The sequence below is a fragment of the Hippocampus guttulatus genome, chromosome 16, assembly GCF_054856545.1.
Source record: "Hippocampus guttulatus isolate MCC_2025c chromosome 16, RoL_Hgut_1.0, whole genome shotgun sequence".
NCBI lineage: Eukaryota > Metazoa > Chordata > Actinopteri > Syngnathiformes > Syngnathidae > Hippocampus > Hippocampus guttulatus.
Window position 1 is genome coordinate 10179797 of NC_141276.1, and position 26565 is coordinate 10206361.

At 44.9% G+C, this 26565-nt stretch overlaps 1 protein-coding gene across 9 annotated transcripts in view; it reads left to right on the forward strand.

The window, feature by feature from the left end:
* Positions 1 to 26565, forward strand: part of LOC147193054 (RNA binding protein fox-1 homolog 3-like) — a 315236-nt gene that overhangs the window by 105669 nt on the left and 183002 nt on the right. For 6 of the 9 annotated variants that reach the window (XM_086132033.1, XM_086132032.1, XM_086132036.1 and 3 more), the window contains exon 1: positions 1981 to 2810. The exons of 2 other annotated variants lie outside the window; for them this stretch is intronic. In XM_086132033.1, the coding sequence (XP_085988159.1) occupies positions 2391 to 2810 (420 nt within the window). In that variant the 5' untranslated portion in view covers positions 1981 to 2390. One more of the 9 variants, XM_086132038.1, reaches the window with a different exon arrangement.

The window sequence follows — 26565 nt, forward strand, 5'->3', positions numbered from 1 at the left end:
ATATCTGCCAAAGTTGACCCCCCCCCCCCAAAAAAAAACTTGGAGTGCCATGTGAGTGTACTGCATTGTTTACAACTGTTGGACTTGTCAACCAGATAGCCTTTAGTCTTGTCCGCTCTGAGCAACCCCACTTCTAGTCAACCCCGCGAACGATATTTCACATTCACCCTGAACGTAGCATAACCATCGTGTCCAATAAGTAGCGGCAACTAGCAGCCTAATTTAAAAGCTTTGCGACATGGAAATGATTACCGAGGAGAACATGTCAAGGAGCTTGGTAGCAATGTGTCGAGATGCTGTTGTTGTCAAACAGGAAGCAAGGACAAAGAGGGCGTGCGGATGACTTAATGGCCGCTTTGATGGCTTCTCGGGGCGAGCGCGAAGCCGGCGGGGGCAAGCAAACAGATGAAACCCGGCACAGGAGGCATTAAACGCAGGAATGATCTATAAATAAGCATCGAAGCGCCGATATTTTATCGCCGTGCCGAGGTTGTTTCGCCCGCCCCTCCTCCGTGAGGACGCCGTCATCGCGGACGCGTTGGCAGATAAACTGGCGAGCGAGCGAGATTGAGACGGCATCCAGGTGATGGCGGGGCGGCTGCTTTCCGCCAGATAATCCCGAACAAAGACGATCCTTCAGGGCGCCCGCCCTGCGCGTTGGCGGCAGCCTTCCCTCGCCGCAACATTTCACGTCAGGCGTGGGCAGCCTTTAATTAGGGTGGCGGATTGCAGGGGGGTGCGCGCAGGCGGGCCGCAGATCTGCCGCCCCTCCGAGGACCCCGTGCTCTGCGCGGTTAAGATAATAGAGGGTGCCGAGGTAGATGTTAATTGAGGGGAGATAAAGGGCGGCAGTGGCTGGAGGGGGGTGGCAGATAGGGGGGGTGGTACCTGATTAGAGGTGGTGTTTGGCTTCCATCACGACATCATGACGGCTGATAAATCCGCCGCCGAGCTAAAAAGTACCGTCAAACACCACAGATGAAGAGGTGGAGATGAAGCATGCGGAAAGTTTTTTTTTTTTTTTGAGTCTGAAAGTCACTTCAATGGTTTGACATTGAAAAGTCGAGCGAGGAATCTCAACGTCGTCCTCGATTCTCACCTGAGTTTGACGAACGAATTCAGTCAGACGTAGAGCAGCGTCTGGTTGTACTGCTTATATGGACGTACGCTTCTACGTTCAAGTCATCCAACTCATGAGTGAAAGTCTTAACGAGTCGTCACTGTTCCACGTGAATCCTGGAGGGGTCATTGGGTCACGTTTCTGACTGTCGCTGACCATCAAAGCAAGAAAAGACATTTCAATGTGCAATCTGTAGCACCCCTTACCCGAAACGAGGGGGAAGGAGAGAGGGGAAGTGGCAGTGAAACAGGCCAAAATCCAGATGTCAGGATCTAAGGCAGATCAGGAGGTCATTTTCATGATACTTGTGGTTTGAGTCAATGCGGCAGTGTAAAAAAAAAAGTGATTTCAACATTTCCACGGAGGTAAGAGAGGCTCTAATTTCCGTGGGCAGGGATCCCTTTTAGTTCTCCCGACCAAGCTGTCCATTTTCAGATGTCACAGGTGTGAAGTGAATGCACGTTGCATGAATTGCGACATATGCTGAGGGGTCGGGGTGGGGGCGGTGTGCGACTTGAAGAGGGGGTGGTGGGGTTTGTTGGGCTAGCTGTAGCCTTAAGGGAAGCGGGAGACGAGTGGAAGACGGGCGGGGGAAAAAAAGAGAAGAGTTTGAGCAGCTTGTGTAATTGCTCGAATGCTTCTGGGATTTCTTATTTCATTCAATTCAGAGCTTCTCGCTCACTCTTTCTCGCTACACTGGAGTGAAAAGCGGGGACGGTCGGAGGGAGGGAGGGAGAGTGGTAGTGGGATGTGAAGGGGGGGGGTTGTTCGGGGGAGATGGGAGGGGGTGCAGGGGTGTGGGCGGACGGGAGATCCGTCAGTGAACGCGCACGCACCCGCGCAGACGTGTGAACACACCTTCCTCCATGTTACTCGTACGGCGATCGCTACCCCGCAGCGTTGGAATCTGTCACCAGTGTGAAACGAACACGCAACACCACACTTGGTCGTGTGTGCGTGTGCGCTAGTCGTGATCCGTACGCATCTACGTATTGAGACCGAGGCTAATTTGTGTGCGTGCATGTGTGTGTATACAGTATGACAGCCTCATTTGTGTCACGTGTTGGTGTATGCTGTGGACTGGTATGGGTGGGAAATAAGTGTCTGCGTGTGTGTATGCATTACTGTGAAAGCCAAGTAGTGTGTGGGTGACTGAGTGAAGTAACGTGTGCCCGTGTGTATGCATGCACGCGTGTGTATGCCATGCTGCGCGTGAAGTAATTTGTGTGTGATGGTAAGTGTGTGTGCGCGCACGTGATTGCGCGCATGAATGTGTGTGTGTGTGTGTGTGTGTGTGTGTGCGCGTGTGTGTGTGTGTGTGTGTGTGTGTGCGCGTGTGTGTGTGTGTGTGTGTGGTGCTGATGATGAAGCAGGTGGACTGCGCATCAGAGCTGTCGGCAGTGATTGTAAATGCAATCTCGCGCGTGTGTGTACGCGCGGTTCTCCGAAGACCCTCCCATCCGACACACACGCACACACATTCTTCCGCACACGCACATTCCTGGAGGATTCCTTCATTTCTTTATTTGTGCTGCTCTGGATGCTCCCTCCTCCTCCTCTTCCTTGTGTCGTCCTCTCTCTCTCTCTCTCTCTCTCTCTCTCTCATTCTCAGTCGACTTTCCATTTTTTTTCCCTCCCGTCTTCCAATCGGGTGTGCGGCATCTCGTCAGCTCCGCGACCCTCCGACACTGTGAGTATCCTCATGCTAATGGTGCCATTCCCCGTTTCCCCGCCGATTCTCCCGCCGTGACGGCGGCGCGGATAACGAGAGGAGGATGCGCGGGAATTTGTTGTTGTTGTTGTTGATGCTGTTCCGGCTGCGGCAGGGACCAAGGAGGCGTCGCGTGAGTAGTTGCGTGACCGTTGACGAGCGCCGTCGTCGTGTTGACAAGCACTGCGTGTGTGTGTGTGTGAGGAGTCGGACCAACTTCCCGTTCATTCATCCGCCACTTTTCCCACTTGCGTGGCTTTTTACCCGTCATGACATCACTTCCTGACCACATGGGAGAGGAATCCCACCCAAGTGTTTGTGCTTCTGGCCCTGTTGTGATGACACAGTGGGGCTGATTTGCATAATCCCGCCCTCATACCATTTCTTGTCCTCAAAGAAAACACATTTTGAAATAGATAGACATTAGGTGGAACAGTGAGTTGTTCCTATTTTGGCCCTACTGTGATGTCATCGTGAGGGTCTTTGACCCTCTCCACAAAGGAAAAGAAATTGTCTTCAAATTGATTTTTTTTTTACATAAACCCGCCCTGACACCATCCTGCACTTTTTTTTCACACTCACTTGTTTTTTTTTTCTTGTCCTGACATCATTTCCCGTCTATAAGGAAGGTTAATCTGGAAACAGGAATTTGCAGTAAAGAAGACATTTGTCAGAAAAGTCACTTAGTAAATGCTTTAAGTGGTCATATTTGCCAATTTTGGCTCTAAAAATATGGATTAAATTCTATTCTGTGGTCTTCATTGGCAGTTGGTAAACCATCTTCATGTTGTACTCACGCCACCAACTGATATTGTCCTTCCGCTCCAGGGAAGCTAATGGTCGGGCCATCTAGTGGTGGTATTTTGAAGCGCACCCATTGGCTCATTTGCAGAAGGAACTATGAACTTTTAAACCGTCTCATTTTAAGAAAATGTTTAAATGTGTGCCTTTTTTTACACATACAACTTTGTGTGTGTGTGTGTGTGTGTGTGCGCGTGTGATCACATAGCAGTCATTACAGACCCACATGCTGACCTTGTCAAAGGGCCTCGATTATCCTGCCCACGAAGTGTGTGTGTGTGTGTGTGGGCACAGCAAAATGCTAGTATGTCACCCCGACCACAACCTCTGTGGCTCTTTGCACCCCCAACTGCCAAAACATGAATCCTCGTCCGTCGGGAAGTGTGACAAAACATTTGCACACACACACGCACACACACACACACGCACACGCTGTACGTATTCTGTACTTGCCGTACAGACGTCATATCTATCTTGTGAAAACGCTCGACAAAATTGTTTACTGTTGCATCTTGTGTCATCAAAAAGTGTGTTTTATTTGAAATCTGCATTTGACGCATCTACGAACAGAAAGAATGTTCCAAAACGCAATGAATGAAATCATTTGGCCCCGTTTCGACTCCATCTTGGTCACGTGTCAGCTAAAGGTGCGGGTTTGAATTATTTGAGTTTGACTGTGACTTCAGTCTAATTGTAAGGATGTTAACAAGCAAGAAGAATGAAATCAGTCGTCTCTCCACTTGCCATATGCGCTGCACATCCGTCACAAATAATCAAGGCATTTGGTTTTGCTGTATTCCCATTTTATCTTATTATTATTATTTTTGCACAAAGCAGTGAGATCAGTGAATATTTCAGTTTAGAAAAGAATTAAAAAAGCATGACTCTCAAAGTTATTGTCCTCCCTGCCCGCGCACATACTATCCCTGTCGAAAATTTTCGAAGGATGCGTTTTTGCTTTATTTTCATTTTATTTCACGTCTCACACAACATGATGTTGAAAACATTGAACTTCTCTCACACTTGTTTAAAGCTAACATTGCAAAAAGCAAGACGAGTGACGTCAACTGGCCTTAGGCAACATTTTTGTCATGCACCATCCCCCCAAAAAATGCATTTTTACTTTCACTTAGTGTCACTCGAGTTTGATGTATGACATCTCGCTGCACCTGCATGACAGTCAGAATGTTAAAAAAGTGAGGCTCGCCGTCCCTTCACCTTCCGTGCATGCCACACATCTGAAATGCATCATCAAAAGATGCATTTTTGGTTTATTTTAGTCATGAAGCATATTCATCCCAAAGAGTCGCTTTCTCCAGACATTTACACGCTTAAAATGGAAAAAAAAAAAACGGAGTTGGCCCACTGTACTTCTCAGGGGCTCAATTTCCCGCCAATTAGCGAAAGACGTCCACACAGACGATCTGAGCCCGTCACTCCTCTTCGAGATGAGAGAAGAAAAAAAAATCGACAAAAACGGAGTTGGCCCACTGTAGTTCTCAGCGGCTCACATTCCCTCTGAAGTGTCCGGGCGTCCACGACGGGCATCGGTCAATTAGCCGACAATTAGCGATTAGCCGCCGACGTGCGCCATTCAATGCGCTCCCGGGCTGGAGGAGAAATGAAACACGCTCGGAGCGAGAGAAGCAGTGCGCTAATTAGCTGGGCTGTTCTGAAGTGTGTGTGTTTGGTGCCTTTAATGCACTTCAAGAAGAAGAAAAAAAGAAGTCAGAGCGTCTTTCTGGGGCGAGCGCAGAAAGGAAAAAAAAGAACAAAACAAGGCGTTTAGCTATTTATAGAACGTGTTTCCTCATTGCTGCCTGGACTGCTGTAGTGTCTTCAATACACAGTAATTAAAGTGCAGTCTTTTTTGACTGACCGTGCATTTGTTTTGAAGTACAGCTGTACCATTACTTACGCTTGAACCCCAACTTAAAATAGTTTCTCTCGGTTTGAAACCGTAACCTTGGCCCGGATCCCTACTTTCGAACCTGAACCCTATTTTGAAACTCTACTGCAAAAAACCTGGCTAAAAGCACGAACCCTTGTTTGAAAACCCTACTTTGGAAGCCTCTTTTGAAACCGTACTTGACTAATCCGAAGTCCTAACCCTTGCCTGAAACCTGAATTTGAATCCTTAATGTAGGTTTGAGACACGCCTTTGTAAGCCTAACCAAGTTTGAAAGCTGACTTCGAAACTGTAACCCCAGGAACAGATCCTAAAACTCTGAGAACAACAGCTCTAGCACTATGCTACTCTACTGCTGAATATTGCTCAGCAGCATGGGCAAGATCGTGTCATGCTCACAAAATAGATCCTGAGCTGAACAACACATGCAGAATAATTACTGGCACACTAAAACCAACACCACTGACAGCACTCTACAGATTGGCGGGCATCGCACCACCACACATACGTAGAGACATTCATGCAAGGACACAAAAGCATAGTCAAGAAAATGACACAAGACACCCCCTCTATGGTCATAGTGACTCAATAAGAAGACTGAAGTCCAGAAAGAGCTTTATGACCGTCCAAAGTTTAGACCCTCAGCAGTCAACAAACCACAGGCTCGAAAAATGGAGAGAATGGGACAGCTCTGCACTAAATGGTGCAATCCAAAGCCCAAACGAACATCTTCCAAGTGGAACTGCCCTCTCAAGAAAGAACTGGGTGACATTAAATAGAGCAAGAACCAGAGTAGGCAAGACTGGGAACAACACCTATAAATGGGGACTCTCACTCAGCAGTGAGTGTCTGTGTGGCCACCCAATACAAACAATGGAGCACATTCTTCGGGATTGTGAACTGGGGCCCACCTGCACAGATCAAGACCTCTTAGACACAAGTGATGCTGCCAAGCAATGGATCCAGTACTGGCGCGACAAGATATGATGATGACCCCATCTTGAATCCCTAATTTGATACCAAAACCTTGTCTTGAAACCCTACTTGAAAACTCTTAATCTGTACATGAAGTTTGTAACCTTGTTTCAAACAAGGGTTAGAGTTTTAATCACGGGTTTTACACCTGGGTAAGGTTTCAAATTTTTTTTTTAATGAGAGTTAATGCCTGAGTTCTAATTTCATTCAAAGTCCAGAGTTTCAAATTAAGCTCTCAAGCAGGGTTTCAAAGTGCTCTGAACCCTAAACCTACACAACAAAATAACGGTTAGGATTTCAAATTCATATCTGGATCAGGGTTTCATATAGATTTCCAAGCCTGGTTTATGGTTACAAAGTTAGGTTGAAGTCTGGATCAGGGTTAGGTTTTCAAAGGGTTTGATGCAAGGTCTCAAATCAGAATTTGGCTTTCAAGCCTGTTTAGGGTTAAGGTTTCAAACCAGGGTTCGGGTTTCATTGTAGGTGCCCAAGGCTAGTTTAGCATTTTAAAGTAGGGCTTCACATCTGGGTTAGGCTTCAGAATTAGGGTTAGCGCCGCAAGCTAGCCTTTCAGATGAGGGTTTCAAGATCAGGGTTAAGGTTTGGAAGTAGAGACAAAGCCGAGGTTCAAGTTTCCAGCCACGCTTAGGCGTTGAAACAAGCTACATATAAAATTTCACCCTGGTGAATGCCCACAAGGAAGGGGGATGCATTTTTTTCAGAAGGTTAGCCAGAGACAGTGAGGGAGGAGGACGAACGAGCAACACGGGGAAGGTAAGGAGGTGTCGGAGTCAAAGCGGCGCGATGAAAGCGCCACAATAAGCGATCATTACCAGCCGCAACGTTTGGCCGCGACCCACCTCACCGCCGGGAAATTTGAAAGAGAAGCAATTCCGCATGCCGACATCGCACACAATGGGGGGGGGGGGCGTTGCGTGTGTGTGTGTGTGTGTGTGTGTGTGTCCGCGCGGGGCACGCAGTGTCTTCCTACCAGTTAAAAGCCTCGTTCGAAGGGGCATCACCAACATGCGCTGGCATCAGTGACGCGCGATCCGAAATGGAGTCGCAAAGCTCGACTTTGCCTTCAGGTTGACGGCTGTCAGGCTGATTCCAAAATGGCTGACATTTAATTTTTCTGAATGACGACTTGGTTTAGATATTTTTGGGGTGGTGCTGGGGGAGGCTTATTTCTTTCATCAGAATAAAAACCTAAAAGGGGAAAAAATTAAGACCTGAGAATAAAGAAAAAAAATATTATTCTTGGTAGCCACTGTAACATTGTGCACAATTTGAACACTAACACTACGCTTCCCCAAAAACAAAATTGATTATGGTAAATTGAAATATAAAATACATAAGACGTTTTAAAATAGGACTTAATTAAATGTCGAAAACAAAACGTTTCTAAACTTGAAACGCAATTGTTCTACAAAGTGTAGTTTGAAACATCCAATTCAGTGATCTTTGACCTGCCACTAGAGGGAGCTTGCGTACTGCTTCAAGACAAATCAGGGGCATTTTCGTAATAGAATGTCGACAAACTTTGACGACACAGCAGATAGCACCAAACTAATGACTCAATCATGTAAAAAAAAAAAAAAAAAAACGGGTGTATGCTGACTCATGATCACATTTTTTTTTTTGACTGTCAGGCCACGCCAGCCCGCGGGGGTGTGTCAGGTGTTCGGCGCCCTGCCGAGCGGCGGCTCTGCTGTCAGCGCGTGCTATATTTAAACTGGAGGTCACCTGTTGGGGAGCGCCGCTTTCAACAGCGGGCCAAAGGTCGCCGGCCTTGATTGACAGGCGGGGGAGCGCCCGGCCCGCCGGCGACGCCACCCGCCGCCGCTCGGACCTCTTCTGACTCAGTGCTGACACACGCCAAGAGCGGTGGTATCAGCGCGGGAAGATTGCATAGTGGTCAAGAGCACAACAGATGGAGTAGGGTTTCAAGATAGGGTTTCAACATGGGTTCGTGTTTAAATGTAGGGTTTCAGTCCTCGTTTGTGGTTTCAAATGAGGTTGTTAAGTCGGTGTTTGGGTTTCAAGTGGACATTTCAAGCCTCTATTATGGCCGGTGTGTAGAATTAGGGTTTCAAGACATGATTAAGGTTTTCCCATTTAGGGTTTCAAGCAAGGCCTATGGTTTCAAATTTGGTTTTTGAAGTCGGTGTTAGAGTTTCAATTTTTGATTGGTTTGAAGCCAGTATTCAAATTAGGATTTTAAGTCTGCATTAAGGTTTCAAATGAGGGCTTAAAGCGCAGATTTTACATTCGGTTTCAAGAGGAGTTAAGGTTAGCGTTGGATTTGAAGCACGCGTTTCCAAAATCGTTTTTGAAGTTCATACTGTCTTGAAACCCTGATTTGAAAAAAAAAATCATGGTTTAAAGTCAACATCATGGTTTCAAATTAGGGATTAAACCCTGATGAAGAGTGTAAAATTAGGAATAGTGTTTCAAATCAGTTTTAGGACTGTGTTAGGGTTTCAAATTTGGTTTGCAAACCTCCATCAGGATTTTTTTAATGCAGTTGGGGTTCAAATGAGGGGCGGGGTTTCAAATTGGGAAATTTAAAACAGGGTTTCAAATTAAGGTTTATAGCCAGGATTAGGGTTTCAAATTAGGAAATCAAGGTGGTTTTTGGGTTTCAAATTCTGTCTTGAAGATGTTTTTTGAGTTTCAAATTTGTGTTTCGGTTTTACTATCACGTTTGAAATAAAGGCTTGCCAGTCAGAGGGAGCATTTGGAATTTGTGTTTGAAACCCGAATTTTTAAACTCGGCATTTGCCATCAAACACACACGTGTAATTTCCTTTAAAATGGACACATTTTGGGCAAGTTTGGCTCTTGTACTCGCATTGTAGTTCCAGTGCCCCCTTTCAGCCCACAGCATTCGTGCGTTCACATTTCCAAGCGTGAGGCGAGGAGGTCACTCTGCCGCCGAAGGTCAATTTTGCCGCCGAGTGCGGAATGTAGCTGTTAACTCGAGAATGGAGGGAGGTCTCGTCATAGTCGTCTTCTAATTGGGACTCGTTTTCATCTCGGCCGCCTTTTAAATGTCAAGAACAAGTGTGAGTGCAAAATGTTTTGATTGCGCTCGGGAAGGCCATGGCTGGAGGGTCGGCAAAGATTGGGCCAATATCGGTGCGCTTTGAAAATATTTTTTTCCAAAGGGAGGGAGGGGGTGGGGGGGAGGTGATGTTCAGCTGGTGACCTCGGCCGCGCTCGGCTGAAAACGCAATGTCAAAAGTTGCCGGCGTCATTCTTCACTTGATGGAAGCAAATCCTGCTCAAGGACGCCGCGTCCTTCGCCGCTCGAGCGGAGGAAGCGGCGAGCTCGCCCGCTGGACTTTTACACCCCCCCCCCCATCCAAAAGTATTGGAACGCACGTCTCTTCAAATCAGATGATCAGACTTGGGCTTCGTTGAGCCAACGAGCACTCAAACTCCGTTTGTGGCATTTTGAAGCCGAAGCACAGATATGAAAACGAACAAATGCGTAACATTTGAGCAGACAACTGTTAGCCTACGAGCAGCCAAAACAAGTAAGCGACAGTTAGCGATTTAGCCAATAGACATTAGCCGTCCCAGTATTTCTTATTATTTCTTTTTTATTATTGTTGTTATTTATTTGTCAAATGGCAAATACATTTCAATATAAAATGAAGTCATGTTGTGTTATTTTTGTTATTTTGACTTCAAAATGGCGCCGCGTGAGTGGCTGCCTTTCCAGCAGCTCCTATATTTTGTTGTTCTACTTCGTCCTTTCATAACTTTGCTGCTGTGAATCTGGAATTTCTCCATTGCGAGACTAATAAAGGTTTTCTTATCTTATCTTTTCTTAATCCCACCGATAATTTTGATCTTTAGTCGGTGTATGTAATATAAATTGCTTGTCAATCATTTGCATGACTGATGCATTCAGCGTGCAGTCGCACCCCTGCTCAACAATGATAATGGTTCCTTCCAGTCTCCTAACAAGGAGACGACCATCGAGCGGGCAGCCATGTTTGGTTTCTTAAAAATTGGAATTGGCATGTGGATTAACAGTCCTTCTGATGAATTTTACATATTTTCATCTCGTTAAAAGCTTTCTGTTGGTCTATGTTTTGGTGGAACGTTCCGGCAAGCTGTTATGTGTGGAAGCCGCGGGACGCATTAGCAAGCTGTTGTGTTTTTGGGGAAACCTTGGCAAGTTTCCATGGGAACCTGCCAGCAGGAATTAATGGGAATTGGCAGGAATTTATGGGATTACCGCAAAATGTGTGCGCGTGTAACGGGAAGGTTAAATTGAGTTGGGGAAGGATCTTCTTGTTGGCTTTTTGCTGAAAACAAGCAGATGTTGTCGCCCCCCCCCTCCATTTGTGTCAGGTGTTGTGTCTCGTTTTATTGTTACCGCCTCTGCTTTAGATGAGAAACCTGCTTGAGGTTTTCAGTCATTTTTGTTCGTCTGCTTGTGTTTCAATAGGGGGCATTTCATTCAAATAAATAATAGTCAGTTAGGTTTCCTCTTGAAGTTTTTCTGTAAATTTGCCTTCTGTACATTTTACGTCCCATTGCAACTGCGGGTGCACGAAAACAAGATGTGCAACACCAACACTGGCAAAGTTTGCCTTCGGATGCTCACTCACAAACCGGTTGCGTGACCACAGCAAATGTTGCTTCAAATTTATAAAAAAACTCTGTGTGAAGGATCACTGTCTGCATTTGTGTAAAATGCTGATCAGTGCTGGCTCTGATGCACCAATTTTGCCAGATCTCCATGTGAAACCGGCGACACAGTTTTGCTGCCGCTTTAGATTCCGTGTGAAGCATACAAACGGACAACTTCTGGATTTGATGTGCCACTTTTTGCAGGATCTCTGTTTGAAGTATGCAGCAGAGTTATCCTGCTTGACTGGGTTCTGTGTGAAACACACAGCTGTATGAATGCTGGCCCTATGTTTGTTGCACCGATTTCACGGGATCTCAACGTGAAAAAGAGGACTGACTTGTGACACTAAGCTGAATACTGTGTGAAACACAGCTGGATGAATGCTCGCCCTATGTCTGAAGTGCCCATTTTGCTGGATATCTGTGTGAAAAAATGGAATAACTATTACACTTTGTTGGGTTTTGTGTGAAAGACAGACTTCTAAATGGCAGATTCACAAGTTTGATGAGTCCAACTGTGCATGGTTGCTGTGTTTCCCTCTTTGCTGGGTTCTGTTTGAAACACACAACTGGATGAATGCTGGCCCCTCATCTGATGCACCAATTTTGCTGGATCTTTGCTTGAAAAAGAGGACAGAATTTTATTCCTTGTTTGGATTTTCTGCGTAAGACACAGATGGGCAAATTCCTGCTCAATGAATCTGATATGCCACGATTCTTCGATCTCCGTGTGAAACACTTCAAGTCAATTTTTGTATTGAATTGCATTCCATTGGGTCTGTTTTAAAGTGTCGAGTCAGTGATTGATTTTGCTGCCTTGCAATTGGTGGGTGGGTGTCATTTTGTAAACAAAAGGTTTGCCTTCGTGATGGCAGCGTGAAACTCGTCGTGGATGTTGCTGTGCAGAACACACGTCGCCTTTTTCACACGGCGCCCGGCGACTTCCAGGCCGTTCGTCTGCTTTGATGCACTTTGCGTCTAGCAGATGTTGTCCTCATTTTCCAGACTGTACCCCCTGAGACGCCAAATCCTTTTGAAATTTTTCTTTTTCCAAACAGCCACAGATGATTTGTCCTCCTTTTATTAGCACGCAGTGATTTTTCACACATTGCTAATTGTCATCAAAATGTTATTCTGTCTGCTTTGGGCACCAGCATCTGGCGCACCCCGGATTAAAAACAATTAAAACAAATAAAAATCAGCCCATGGAGCCTGTTTCACTTGGCAACATGAAAACTGATCAGTCTATCATTGGCAGACCCACAAAAAAGTCTCATAAGATAAGATATCCTTTTTTGTCCCACAAATTTACAGTCTACAGCAGCAAGATTGGGTAGAAAGAAGAAAGAAGAAAAACAAAGCCTTTCAAGAAAAAAACAACGAAGGAAGTCTACTAGTTTGATCGGCCATTTTATGGTCCAAGTACCACCCAGATTTTTCTCTAACGGTGTTTAGAAAAAAAAAGTCAACCCCCAAAGGCAGAACCGCTGAGAAACATGCAATTTGGTAAACACCACCCCCCCAAAAAAGTCTCAAGAAGCCATGCCCAAAAATGTATGCCGCGTCTGCCATTTTGGCTTGAAGCAGCTGGTTTTGAGTCAATATTTATTTGAAAATTCAGGCCCGAAAGCCAGTCTCCTTCATCGCACAAAATTTGGTCGGCATGTCTGTCACAAACAGACCAGAGAAAACGTCTCCAATGTTTATACCCAAGAAATCAGCAATTTGAGTTTGAACCAGCCATTTCATGATCCCGGCACCACCAAATTTTTCCCCCCTATGATCTGTTAAAAAAATAAATAAATCAGCCCTTAAAATTAGGATTACTTTGCACCTTGAAATTTGGTAGGAATATCTATCATGAGTAGACCCACCAAAAAAAGTCTCAGTTGTGCTTGAAAACACTGTTACTTTAAAAATGTCACTAGGGCTAGTTACAAACGACTTTTTCCGAAAAGCAATTGAGTTAGTGTCTCAGTTACCGACTTGTATAAGTAATTAGTTACTCAGCAAAGTAATTATGATTTCTTTCTATCATTTTTTTTAATCTATTGTGTAAAATATGTTTATAGTGGCTGAATGATATTTGAACGCAATGACAATTTTAGCTATTCACTGGAAAAAAAATCACATGAATACGAAAGTACGACTGAAATTATGACATGGCAGCGCTTCGTCCTAACGTGGCGCGTTACGTCATCAGTCTTCCATTTGAGTTTGAAACGGCCATTTTAGGCTGCCTCTCCTAAATCCCGCAACTTTAATTCTTATTGTAACATTTGTATGACACTATCCTCGCGCTTGCTAACCTGCTGCCAATTCATAAGCCGTCCATCTGCTTGAGGGGGAGGAAAGCAGCGTTGATTGCGCATCAACATTCCCGCAAAGCGCTCGTCGCTGTCAAGAAACCTTCCAGCTCATCGCAGATGAAGATTTGAACGCAAACATCGTATTGATCGACTGATTGAGTCTGACAGCTGCTTGTGATTATGCCGATGTGGCGTACATGCTGATGAGCAACAAGTCCAACAGACAAAAACGTTTGCCGTTTCAGTATGCGGTTGAGGTGTTGATGAGATGATAGTAGGACAACATGGCTGCCCTAGCAGAGTGTTGCCGTGACAACCGGCCGATGCTATGCCATTGCTTCACATCTTTCCGCCCACGCCCAGCGCGCGGCTCTTTGCACTCGGTGGCCTTTTGTTTTCCTTCCGCAGCTAGTGGGAAATAAAAACAGGAAATGGGTTGAAAGATTGGATGCTTTTTGTAAACAATTAGTTTCTTCGGCTCACTTTTTAGGAAGTCGAAACGAGGCGGTCTCTTTTCGGAGTACAGGGGCATAAAGCCAAAGATGAAGCACACCTGGTTGATGGGAATTTTGATGTCATTTATTCCGGAATATTTAGTTGCAGTCCAAACTAAACGCTTGCGAGATGTGATGCATGATGGCGAGTTGGTCTAATTGCGGGGGGAGAAAGTTGGTTGAATCCAAAATTGTGCAACATTAAGGCGTGGTTTAGAGTTTGTCAAGCCAAAGAAAAAGACAAAAAACACTTTGGAGAATGTTTTGAGGAGTTTGGGTGTTTTTTTTAAATTTATTTAATTTATTTTTTAAAAGCCCACACAAGTTTGTTTCACAGTGTGCAAAGCCAAAGAAAAGGCAAAAAAAAAAAAAACACTTGAGAAAATGCTTTGAGGAGTTTTGGGGTTTCTTTTATTTTATTTTTAGATACAACATTTTTGAAATGAATTCATTGAATTCCATTTTCTTTGACTTTGTTGAGGCTGCTCCTTCTTTGGGAATACATTTTCTAATATTTGTGAATTTATGAGTCATTTGAGGCATATCGCAAAGCCAAAAAAACCAGAGTAATTTGCTTTGAGGGATTCCATGGAAAAATGCACAAAAATGGATGTTCAGGTTTAATCCTTTGATGCTGTTATCAGTCGTCATTTCCTTCATTGTCGAAACTGAAACTCACCTGTATAAAAGTTTCCCAACAGAGGCTTTTCTTATCAGCGGTCACAAAATCTTTTTTTTTTTTTTTTTTTGGTTTAATACTTTCAGACATGCTGGCAGCGTGCGTCGGCGTGTTAGCGCGCGTGTAAGGGTGCCGTCACCTCTCAGTTAAGGCGGCGCGGGCGTCCTCGGGGCCGGCGGTTGTGCGCGGACAGCTGGCCTCTGAGTTAGCAACTGACACTGGCGGGGGCAGAAATTTCGCCGCTGCGACCGTCGCCCGAGGCAGAGCGCCGCGGTGTCGTCGTCTGCATGCTAACGTGGCGGATGCCTGAAACGCATCCAAGCACAGAGATCCTTTGCGTCTACGGTTACGTTTTCGGGAGACTGGCGGGCTGGACTCATTTGTATGTGATGACCAAGGCCCCTTTTTTGTTTTTTTGGGGGGGGGGGGGGTCAATTTGGTTTTGAAAATGTGATGGAAAGTATTGGTCAAAAAAAACCTTTGACATGTGTTCTGCAACTCTGAACAAAGTATCAAATTGGAGCCTTTTGAATCCAGGAAATAAAAGTACCTCTAAGTTTTTGGCACTTTCTACCTAACTATAACGCTGATTTTGAGAAGTCCAAGAATCTTTGAGGTGCAGTTTTGCAATTCTGAACTCAAGTATCTGACTGGATATGTTCCGGAAAAAAATAGAACCAAAAATCTGAAGTTCCGGGACCAGGAAATGCTGCTATGACATCGAAAGGCTTTCTGGCTGCGTGACAACAGCACATGTATATCAATTCATTCACTTCACGAATTGATTGTCCCAAGCAGATGCTAACATAAATAGCATATAGCTGAGCGCATAATAGCGAACAATTAGCATGGAAATGAGCGGGGGAGCTCGGCAACAAGCTCGAAGTAGGCTAATAAGGGAGTACTTCATTTCAGTTATATTTAGCTTTATTACACACCGCTGCGTTGTTTTTATGACTACATGTGCTGCATTTTGATGCTATGCTATGTTTATCATGCGCAAGGTGTGTTTTATTTTTGTGGGCTCCATCCTGGGCTCTGGCTGTTGTGTTGTGAATTATCGGCGGCGGCGGCGGGCCGGTCGCGGCTCTCCCGAAGTGATTAATTTGCGCTGCTTGTCATTAGTCGAAGCCGTTAAGAAGAATTATAGCTCATCTGGATGCAAATAGTGATGAATTGCGGCTGGCCGCGCTCGATTTGTTCTAATGGAAGTTCTGCTCGGCTGATTCATGTCGTCGCGTCCCGCCGACACGCCGGGTCTCTTCCGGGCTCCGCCCACCCACCGCAATTTGGGGCCAGTTGGTGCACGAAATGGCAGCGCCAGTCATCAGTGAGGAAACCCATAAAAATCTCGAGAGACGGCAGCAAAGTTTGATGACTCTCCATAGAAGGTAAAATTCAACCTAACTTGATTGTTTTTTTTGGGAGGTTGGGGGATTCACCCCCCTGCAGTCGGTGTCTTCTACCAAAATGAAATTTGGGCAAAATTTCCATCATGAGTTGACGCAAATTAGTCCCAAGAAGCCAAGACTGAAAACCGAGTGGAAGTCTGCCATTTTGCTTTGAAGCCACCCTTTTAGGATTTTTTTTTCTTTTCTTTTCGACGGTTCCCTACAAAGATGAACTTGTCATTGTGCCCCAATCCAGAGGTTGGGGATTCAATCCCCTTCCATTGTGAACTTGTTGAAGTGCTCTTCAGCAAAATATTGAACCCCCCAGTTGCCCCCTGATGCTGCGTCATCAGTAGCAAACAGTGCAAAGGTAGAAAAGCGATTGACAAGTGACAGCCTATTTCACGTTACTTTCTGGCAGCATTTTCTCAGGCATCAAGAAACAAATGAAGGCCATGTCGCTTCTGATTTCATCTTCAATTCAGTCTGTCACATTTTAAGACGCTTTTACATCAACGCCATCAAGAAACGATTGAAAGACAACCGAGTGGCGTCCCTGCAAATTTCCTCCGCGTGGATCAGATTGGACGTATCAGTCAGAATGCCGTTCGTAGCAGCACTGATAAGGACTTGAAGTTGCACATATTCAACATCGTAAATGAGAGATTTGCGCACACACCCCCACGCTGTTGTTGTTTGTCATCTAAGGCTCTGTTGGGGGGGCTCGCCGTCAACATTCAGCGCCGTCTTGAGTGACAGATGGCGGCCATTAGTGTATATTCCCTGCATCTGTTGCAAGCTGCTAATTTATCTCATTAGAAGCGTGTGTAGGGAAGGGGAGGGGAGGGTAGCATGTGGAAGCATTTTATTAGCGGGAGTGTTAAACATGAGGGAGGAGGAGGAGGAAGGGTGCACCGTGGAGCGGTGGGTGGGACATGTGAGCGTCAGCCGTGAAACGAAACCTTTGTTCCGCCGCTGATACTACATTCAAAGCCGGGAAATTCCTTTTTTTTTGTCCGTGACCCACCCAAGTCGCATCCACAACTCACTTGTTGTGAAATTTAGGGTATTTTTTTTGTACTTGTTTTGTGCATCTACTCTTGGTAAACAAGTCTATCAAATTTAACTTCGCAAGGATAAACTGGCTTTGGGCGCTGAAATTTTGAATGAAAAAACAAGTTGATTATAGTTCAGTGCCTCAATGCAAGTCATCAAATTTTCAACTAAATTGATAACTATTTGGGTATTTTCCAGCATGGCTCCGGGATGTTTTTGTCAGTTGTGCGTCTACTCATATAAAAATGAGCATTTTCACCAGAGTAGTGTGTTTAATCAAATCATCAAACAAAAATATTTTGGGGTACAAAATTATTTAGATTTTTTTTTTTTTGTGGGTCTACTTGTGATAGACACAACTAATAAATTTCATGTTGCTAAGTAAGACGAGCTTAGGGGCTGAATTTTCCATTCATGGTCATGAGTTATTAGTTATTAATATTTTATTCAGAGTCATTAATATTTACACTGACAAAAAAAACTCAATTTGTTTAGCATCGCATATCCGTCTCGTATAAACGGCTCAAATACGGACACAACTGAACAAAGTCTTGAGGAGTTTGTCCTTGGAAATGACCAGAATTGAGCCAAACATATTTGCTTCAAATTCAATGTCTGAAATACTCTTGTCGGTTCAGGCCTGACATGCTGAGACTTTTTGTGGGTCTACTCATGACAGACATGTCGACCAAATTTCATATTATGAAGATAAACTGCCTCCTGGGGCTGAATTTTCCCCAAAATATGAAATGTAAATTTTCACGAAGACACATTGAATAAAACAAGGGATGACTTTGGCAGTTTTTAACTAAAGGGCCACATTGTGTTCTCTTTTCCGAGGACAACCATCACGACTTTTTTTTCCATTCTTTTTTCTTTAAGCGGATGAAAACAAAAAGCGCCAGTGGCTGAGAAAGTTCCAGGCCAACAGCTGGAGAGCGACGGCGTCAATGAACCTCGCAAAAGCGTCTTCAGACGATTAAGTCGACCGTGCTGCGCTTTGTTTCCATTTGAATTCACGTCTGTATGCAAGCGGACAGATTGTGCGAGGAAGGAAAAGGATGCCCACAAAAAAATACACACACCCCCCACCATCCCTCCAAAAAAAGAAGAAAATTAAATAGCACAAATCCGCTCATTTTAATTAAAGCTTTAAGGTCTGCGGGAGGGTGCCGAGGCTTTATACTGCGACAAAGTCGCGCACAATGACAAGCTCGTGCTCATTATGACGACTGTCTAATTATCTCAGAAACACAAAAACACATGACACACTTTCAGTCAGTCAGTTATTTTGGACAGTTCTTTAACTGTCGACTCATGCTTAAGATTTTGTCTGATCTCTACAAATTAGATCCGCTTGACCAACGGGTGAGCACTAAATGGTGACATTTGTAGGAGACGGGACCTTCTCAGAATTATTTATGTTTATTCCTTCGGTGTGTGTTCACAAAGCACCACATAGAATTTATTTTGTGATTCCCTTGCTTGATTTTCTGTTTTGGTGCATTATTTTCGCCTTTCTTAGTGTCTTTGAAGTAATCGTTAATTTACGTTTTTTTCCGGAGGCGGTCTTTGAACGTCTCTCGAGTCGAACGGGAGAGCAGGCACGTCGTCGAGAGAGACGCGCCTGTATTTGATGAGACTTCTAAAAGCATTAATAGAGTGTACGTTAAAAAAAAAAACCAACACTACAGCTCTCCTTTTTTCGGAGCTGCAACGCATTTTTCATTGTCGGCATCAGAACGACTCAACGCGTTTTGACGATTTCTGGCATTACTTTGAAATCTTTGCTCCTGTGTGGGCGTGGTCACGTGACTGTCCCGGCGTTGATTGATTGGTCAAAAGGGAGTCAAAGTCAAACGTCACTTGTGATGATGGTGGATTGGTGAAAATGAGTCGCGGCAGAAGTCTCTCTGAAGGACCAAAACAAATCGATCGTACAAGCAGTTATTCCTTATTCCTTAAATCGAAAGTTGTGGGTGGAATGTAGCGGAATGTAAAGTAGCGGAAATTAGCATTTTGTCAAAACAAACTTTTCAAAAGTAAAAATTAATGTTGCATTAAAACTACTCAAAAGCAAATGATCCCAAAAGTTAGTGAGTAGATGTACCAAAGTAAATGTAACGCGTTAGTTCCGTTGACTAAAACTTGCAGCCCCTGTCGCCAATTTCTCCTAGCGATCCAAAATTTGGTTGGCTACCACAACCCAAAAAGACACGTGAAGTCTGCTATTTGACTTTGAAGCGAGCGTTTTAGGGTCATTTTGTCCATTTTCAGGGGTCCGCCAATAAAAAAAAAAAAAGAAAAGAAAACTAAATCGCACAAATCCGCTCATTTTAATTGAAGCTTTGAGGTCTGTGGGGCGCATGCTGAGGACAAAGTAACGCACAAAGACATGCTACTGCTCATTATGAGGCCTGTCTAATTGCCTCAGTGTTAAAAAAAATGTTCACTGAGTCTGGTGATGAACATTTATAAAAAAGTCTCTGTTGAGGTGCGAGGCCCTCCGCTCAAACTCCCTCCAAGAGAGCTGAAGCACGTCTTTGTAAATTTAAGGGGATTTGTTATCGGGACTTCTTTTTTTTTTTTTCTCAATTGACCTGGCGGCCTGCCCGAAGGATTTAACCTGGCCGGCAGGAAAATCCAATATTCCTCCACATTATCGGCCCAATCAAGGCAGTCGGACGGCGTGCGAGTGTGCCCCGGGTTTGCGTGCGCACGATGATAAACTCATGACCTGCAGCCACTTTGAACACCATGATTCCTTTTTTTTTTTTTCCTTTGGAATCATCAACATGGTTGATGTGGAGCACTTTATGTATTTTATAGCACTTAGATCATGAACAAAACAAGCGCAGGGGCCATCGGTTGCCATGGTTACGTTAACCAATTGTGGGAATGCACAGCACTTATCTGCATGTACGTTTTTATTTTTTAACAATGAAAAAGATATGCACAAATCCATTTTCCAATTGCATTATTCATACAATTTATGAACATCGTGAGTGTGCGTGTGTGTGTGAGTGTGAGTGTGAGTGTGTGTGTGTGTGTGTGTGTGTGTGTGTGTGTGTGTGTGTATTCGTTCCATGCTCTTAATCGAAACCTTAAATATTTTTTCCCTATTAGTTATATCTAGTTGTATATACACACACACACACACACACACACACACAAATGTAAGATAAGATAAGATGAGATAAGATATCCTTTATTAGTCCCACACTGGGGAAATTTACAGCCTCCAGCAGCAAGAATGTAGGCAGGATGAAATTGGAGGACCAGTTGCAGGCCAACAATGTCGCTGGTGTCTGGAGGGGCCTGAAAACCATCTCAGGCCATGACAGCCCAAAGACATTGACTGAGAAGGACAAGAACTGGGCAGATGGACTGAACCGTTTTTTCAACCGTTTCGACCAGTCGTCTGTCCCTTCCCCCAACCACCAACTGCAACCACTCTCACTGAGGACTTCTTCTCCTCCCCCTCCTCTTTCGACCAGCTCTCATCAACCCAGTCTGTCACCTGGTTCCTGCCTGTCCGTCACAACAGAGCAGGTGAGGAACCAACTGAGGAAGATGAATGTGAGGAAGGCAGCAGGTCCAGACAAGATCAGTTCCCGGCTCCTCAGGACCTGCTCTGACCAGCTGTGTGACATTGTCCAGCACATGTTCAACCTGAGCCTGAAGCTGGGCAGAACTCCACAGCTGTGGAAAACTTCGTGCCTGGTCCCAGTGCCTAAGGAGCTGAACAGCTACAGACCGGTGGCGCTGACGTCTCACCTGATGAAGACGCTGGAGAGACTCGTCCTCGCCCACCTTCGACCGCTGGACCCGCTGCAGTTTGCCTATCAGCCTGGCATCGGCGTGGAAGACGCCATTATCTACCTCCTCCACTCAGTGCTGTCACACTTGGAGAAGGCTGGGAGCACTGTGAGAATCATGTTCTTTGATTTCTCCAGTGCCTTCAACACCATCCAGCCCAACTTGCTGGGAGGCAAACTGCAGGACGCCGGAGTGGACCACCATCTCACAGCATGGATCACTGACTACCTCACAAATCGGCCGCAGTACGTGAGGTTGCAGAGCTGTGAGTCGGACAGGCTTCTCTGCAGCACTGGAGCGCCGCAGGGGACTGTTATGGCTCCATTCCTGTTCATCCTCTACACCTCGGACTTCAGACACGCCACTCCAACCTGCCACCTTCAGAAGTTCTCCGATGACTCTGCGATTGTTGGCCTCATTACAGAGGGGGACGATCGGGAGTACAGGGGAATGACGAAGGACTTTGTGGACTGGTGCCAGCAGAATCTTCTCCAGATCAACCCTAGGAAAACTAAGGAGTTGGTTGTGGATTTCTGCAGGAAACAGTCCTCACCGGCACCGATGAACATCCAGGGTATGGACATAGAGAGGGTGACCTCCTACAAGTACCTAGGTGTTCTTCTGAACAACAAACTGGACTGGTCTACAAACACGGACAACCTGATTAGGAAAGGACAGAGCCGACTCTTCCTACTCAGGAAACTGAGGTCTTTTGGGGTTCAGGGGTCGCTCCTTAAGACTTTCTATAACTCGGTGGTGGCCTCGGCCATCCATTATGGCATTGTCTGCTGGTCAGGCAGCATCTCAGCTGTGAACAAAAAGCAAGCAAATTTGCCTCCTTGTTGCTCTGGAACATTATGTGACTCCCGATGACAAACATACCTTTTTTTTTTCCCCCTGTTCCATGGAACAGGTTGTTCCAGATAGATCCACTTGCTGCTTCACCAAGCCAAAGCCGTTATCTGATCACATGTAGCAGCCTCTCGGGAAGCTGAACATGGTCGCGCAAGATGAGGAAATTTAATTTCGACTGACGACAGTTTGGGATTAAAAGCGTCTTTTCATTCCCGAGTGCTGCGATCTTTATCTCCTCCGTGCTGCAATATTTCTGCGCGTGTGTGATTGAGTGCGTGCGTGCGTACGTGCGTGCCTGCATGTACGGCGCCGTATTCCCGCCCGCCCGAGGCCTCCAAGCATCAAAGCGGTCGACGCCTGTAGTGACTCTGTGAGAAACAGGCGTCATTTTTTTGGGTGACGGGTCACAGCGAGGTTACCTTTTGTGAGGCTGACTCGTTTGTGTGTGTGCGTGTGTGTGTGTGTGCGTGCACGTGTAAAAAAATAATTTGGGAAAAAAAAGTTGCTATTTTGGTAGCGCTCTGAGCAGCTTCAAGGAGGTTGTCTCATCAAGTCAGTGGGGGATGTTATTAACGTTTCACGTTTGGTTTGCATTCAAAATCACGTTAACACAAAACAGAAAAGGACTGATTCATAAAGCCTTCAACTTTAAATATTTCCTGCGAGCATATTTTCTCACAAAATGTTAGGTTGCAGCTGCATTTTGTTGTAGCCTACCTCACACACACACCAAACAAGCATCGACTCATCTCTGACTGACTGATCTTGTGGATTTGTGGGCTCTCCTCCGTCTCTACGCTGCCCCCAGGTGGCCATGGCGCACACACCAGAAAGCGCAGAGCAATTTACAGGGAATTGATAGTGTGACCAAAACAGATGAAGCATTTTTCATTCTCTATTCGTTTTTTTTAGAGTATAATATGAAAAAGTGAAAAACAATTGAGGTATTGGAATGAATTCCTGGCATTTCTGTTCATTTCAATAGGGAAACAATATTTAATCGAGTCTGCTTTCAATTAAGAGCATGGTTAAGGAACAAATGAAATTATATCTCAATGCACCCGCTATATCTGGATTGGAGGATAATGCAATTATGCCCAAAAGTAAAATCTAAAATATTTTTTACGATGCATATTTGATTTCGGATTTTTGTCCATTCCCCTTTTTAAATTTCGTGTAGCCTTTTGTTTATTTCTACTGACATAACACATTTTAAAACACTGTTATTGTTTTTTTTTTCCACGTGATAACTTCCGCAGAAATATTTTTCACTTTACAGATGATGTAAAAATAAAAGCCTTTCCACTTCTCTCGAAACATGAACAAAAACTCATTCCTAAATCCATTCGATGTTCGTCAACTGGAATCCAGTTGTTTACTGCCACTTGTCATATAAAATCGTTCCAATGGGTAGGCATGGAAGAGGCTCTATCTCGGGTCATAACTGACTATTTTGCCACCTAAAGCCCGTTCTCAGCCTTGATTTTACCGTTTCATAGTTTGAGATGCTGCAAAAAATATTTCCATACAAGTTACTTTGTATGCTAGGCGCATTAAAAGCTCTTTTCTCTGCATTTTGGCCACAAATGGTTGTTTTTGGTGACGATCAGTATCGCTAGCAGGCTTCTGCAGAGCTTGCTGATGAGCCGATCGGTGGAATTTGGTGCATTGGAAAAGGGAAACATCTCAAACATGCAGTACAGGGGCCCTCGAGGATCGGAGTTTGACACCTGAGTTACACTGGTGAGAAAAGGACACATTTTTAAAAAATTATTTTTTGCAATGCGCTACACTAAATTTGAAAATGAATATCTAAATATCAATCTCCCAGGTTTCATTGCAGCCATAAAACTTGAACTCACGCTTCTGCAAATATGTTTTGTGTATTTCCGTGTTCATGATTGTGTCGATTGTGCGGCTATTAAAAAAAAACAACCCAAAACATGCTATCGGCGGTGGTGTTGGCGGTAAAAGAATCAATACGGTCTAAGTTTGTGTTCAAGTTTGCTGGCTTCCTCGCCAAACTTCTTGCTCCGAGCCCCGAAGCAAATGTACAGCACGTCTCTGCCGCAACGCTGAATAATTCACTCCGTTCCGTCAACAGCAGCCCGTCCAGGAAGGGGGGAAAGAAAAAAAAAAGGTCTGTGTGAGCTTCACTCTTCATTTGTTTCATGGAGAATATTCACAACACTTCCTATTTATTTATTTTTTTTTTGGTGCGTCAGTGTTGTTGTGAAGCTCACAAAAGTCCAGCGAGAGCAACACTTGTTTCTTCTCCATCCACACTTGCTGGAAACGGGACATCGGTAACAAAAAAACAACAACAAAAAAAAATGTGATTCTCATACCAGTTTGGAGCAAAATTGGTTTGTGCGGATGCGGTGTGGGTATGCGTGAACGCGAACGTGTTTGCATTTGTACATTAGTGTGTGTTGTGATCCATAAAAATGCAATTTGCGTGCATGTTTGGTCACGTCCATACGTTTGTGCGGCGTGTATCCGCGCGGGCGCTTTGGCGTTGCGCGTTTCTGCGTGTCAGCGCGTACGCACGCGCATATCCGCTTGCGTGCGTGTTTTTACATCCGTTTGTGTAAAGCGAGCGGGTGCCAAGAGACGCAGCTTGCGTCTCAGCGTGCGACCCGGCTACGCGGCTTTCACCCAGAGGCTGGCGGAATGTCCTCTGCTTTTCCCCCTCTTCCTCCTCGCGGCTTCCATCTCCGCCTCTCTCGCTCCTCGCCCACGCCGGGGCCGCCCTCCCGCCCTGCGGCCACGACAGGCGAGCTCACCTCAGCCAGGACAAGGTCGCTAAAGTGGAGTGCTAGAAATTCGATGGAAAGACCTTTTGATTTTTTTGTTCCTTGTCCTTGGGAGCGTATCCGGCTTGTGCGAGGACAATTCATGTTTTATTATTGATGTTTTGATAGTACTGATCCAGTAAAGGGGTACTTGCATTATTTCATAAATCCGGCGTTTAAAATTGAATTTTAGACCTCTTGAAACGAGTGCAGTGGTGCTTAACCTGGGTTCAATCGAACCTTAGGGGTTCGGTAAATCGGTCTCAGGGGTTCGACGGAGCCTCTGCCATGGAGGTTAAGACACGCCTGACTCAACATGTCAGTTAGTTATGACACGCCCGCTTGGCCGTCACTGGCTGGTTCATTTTGTGCACAATTAAAACCAACTTATGTTTTGCATACGTATGTCTTGGATTTTTATTTAGGTTCGTTTTCTGGTTTTAATAAATGCGTTTTTTTTTTTTTTTAATGTCTTGAATTTGGAAAAAAAAGTCACATTTTTATTTTTCACTCATGAAGGGTTCGGTGACTGTGCATATGAACTGGTTGGGTTCAGTACCTTTAATAAGGTTAAGAACCACTGAACTAATGGGTTTGCTTCACCTGAAGACATTAGTTTCCATGAGCTTCAACATTTCATTTCAGGGTGCACTAAACGTTTGAGTTGTGACGGGTGACTTTGATTTTGCATTCGGTGTAGCACACACTTGTCAACTAGTGCGCGGTTTTGCCTCAGGCAGAACAAGTAGTTGTCCTGCACCTGGGGTGTACTAGTACGTGGACCATCAAGGATATCAAGCTCAATTTAGCGCACAAGTAGAATGACTGTGCCAGACTACTACGCTAGTTTTTTTGATGACTAGTGCCACTTTTGACCTACTCGTACGCAGTTAAACATTACTAAGAAGCTACTGTGCTACCCAACTATTAGGTATGTGCACTTGTAGCCTCCTGGACCGTGCTAGTAGCACCAAAATAGCAACTAATCATAGTTGTCCCACTAGTTTGTGCTACTTGTGAAGACCAAGAGCATACTAATATGTGGAACTTAAGATGGATATCAAGAAGGTTGCATACCTTTACTTGGAGCACCAAAATGCACACTAGTAGTTTATCCCCACGAATAATATGTAGCTGTCGAAATGCCAAAGTTGACCTACTCGTGCGGATGGAGAGGGTAGTAATAATTTGACTTTTTGTTTATTGGCAAGGATATCGTATACATGCTCAAACGGCTACTAGTGCAGCTATTAGTGCGATATACCTGCCAGTTGGTCCAAACATAGTAGTTTTCATTCGTACAGTACAGTGGTTTACTCGTAAGGTTTAATTGCACACCACTAATGGACAAGTATGTAACTATGAAGACAAAGCCATTCTCCTAGTATGCTGAGTGGTCTTACTAGTGAGGACAAGGTGTGTACTAGTGCATGGACCTGAAGCTGGATGTCAAGGATATTGAATGAATGCTCCAAGGGCTTTCCATAGAATTGGATTTAAAAAAAGAAAAAAGCGAGAGAACTTGAAGCTGGGGCCTGCGGCGAGCAAGATCAGCGTGACGCCTGTGGACCGTCTGTTCCTTTTCACGGCCGACTTGCCACAAAGTCGCACCGCAAGCGCAAAGTGAACATCTTCTACGGGAGCACTTTTTTTCTTTCGCGGGATTATCCATCAAACAAGCTGAACGATACTTAAAATGAATCTGGAAGAAGTACATGTTGCTCCGATTTTTAAAATTATATGTATACTTATTTTTTTTGGGGGGGGGCATCACCATGCAAACCTCAGGACTCCATTCCACTCAACCCCTCACCCCTAATAGCCAATGGAGCATCCGTTGCTTTTTTTTGTCCTGCTTATTATGGGGAGATTTTGGGGGTGGGCGGTGTTAAACGCTATGGGGCACCCCCTGGTGGCTAGGAGGTGCCAAGCAGCAAACTTTGTTGGCTTCTGCTCCGAACTGCTTCGGAAGCTCTGGTTGAATCACTTTAAGGTTTATGT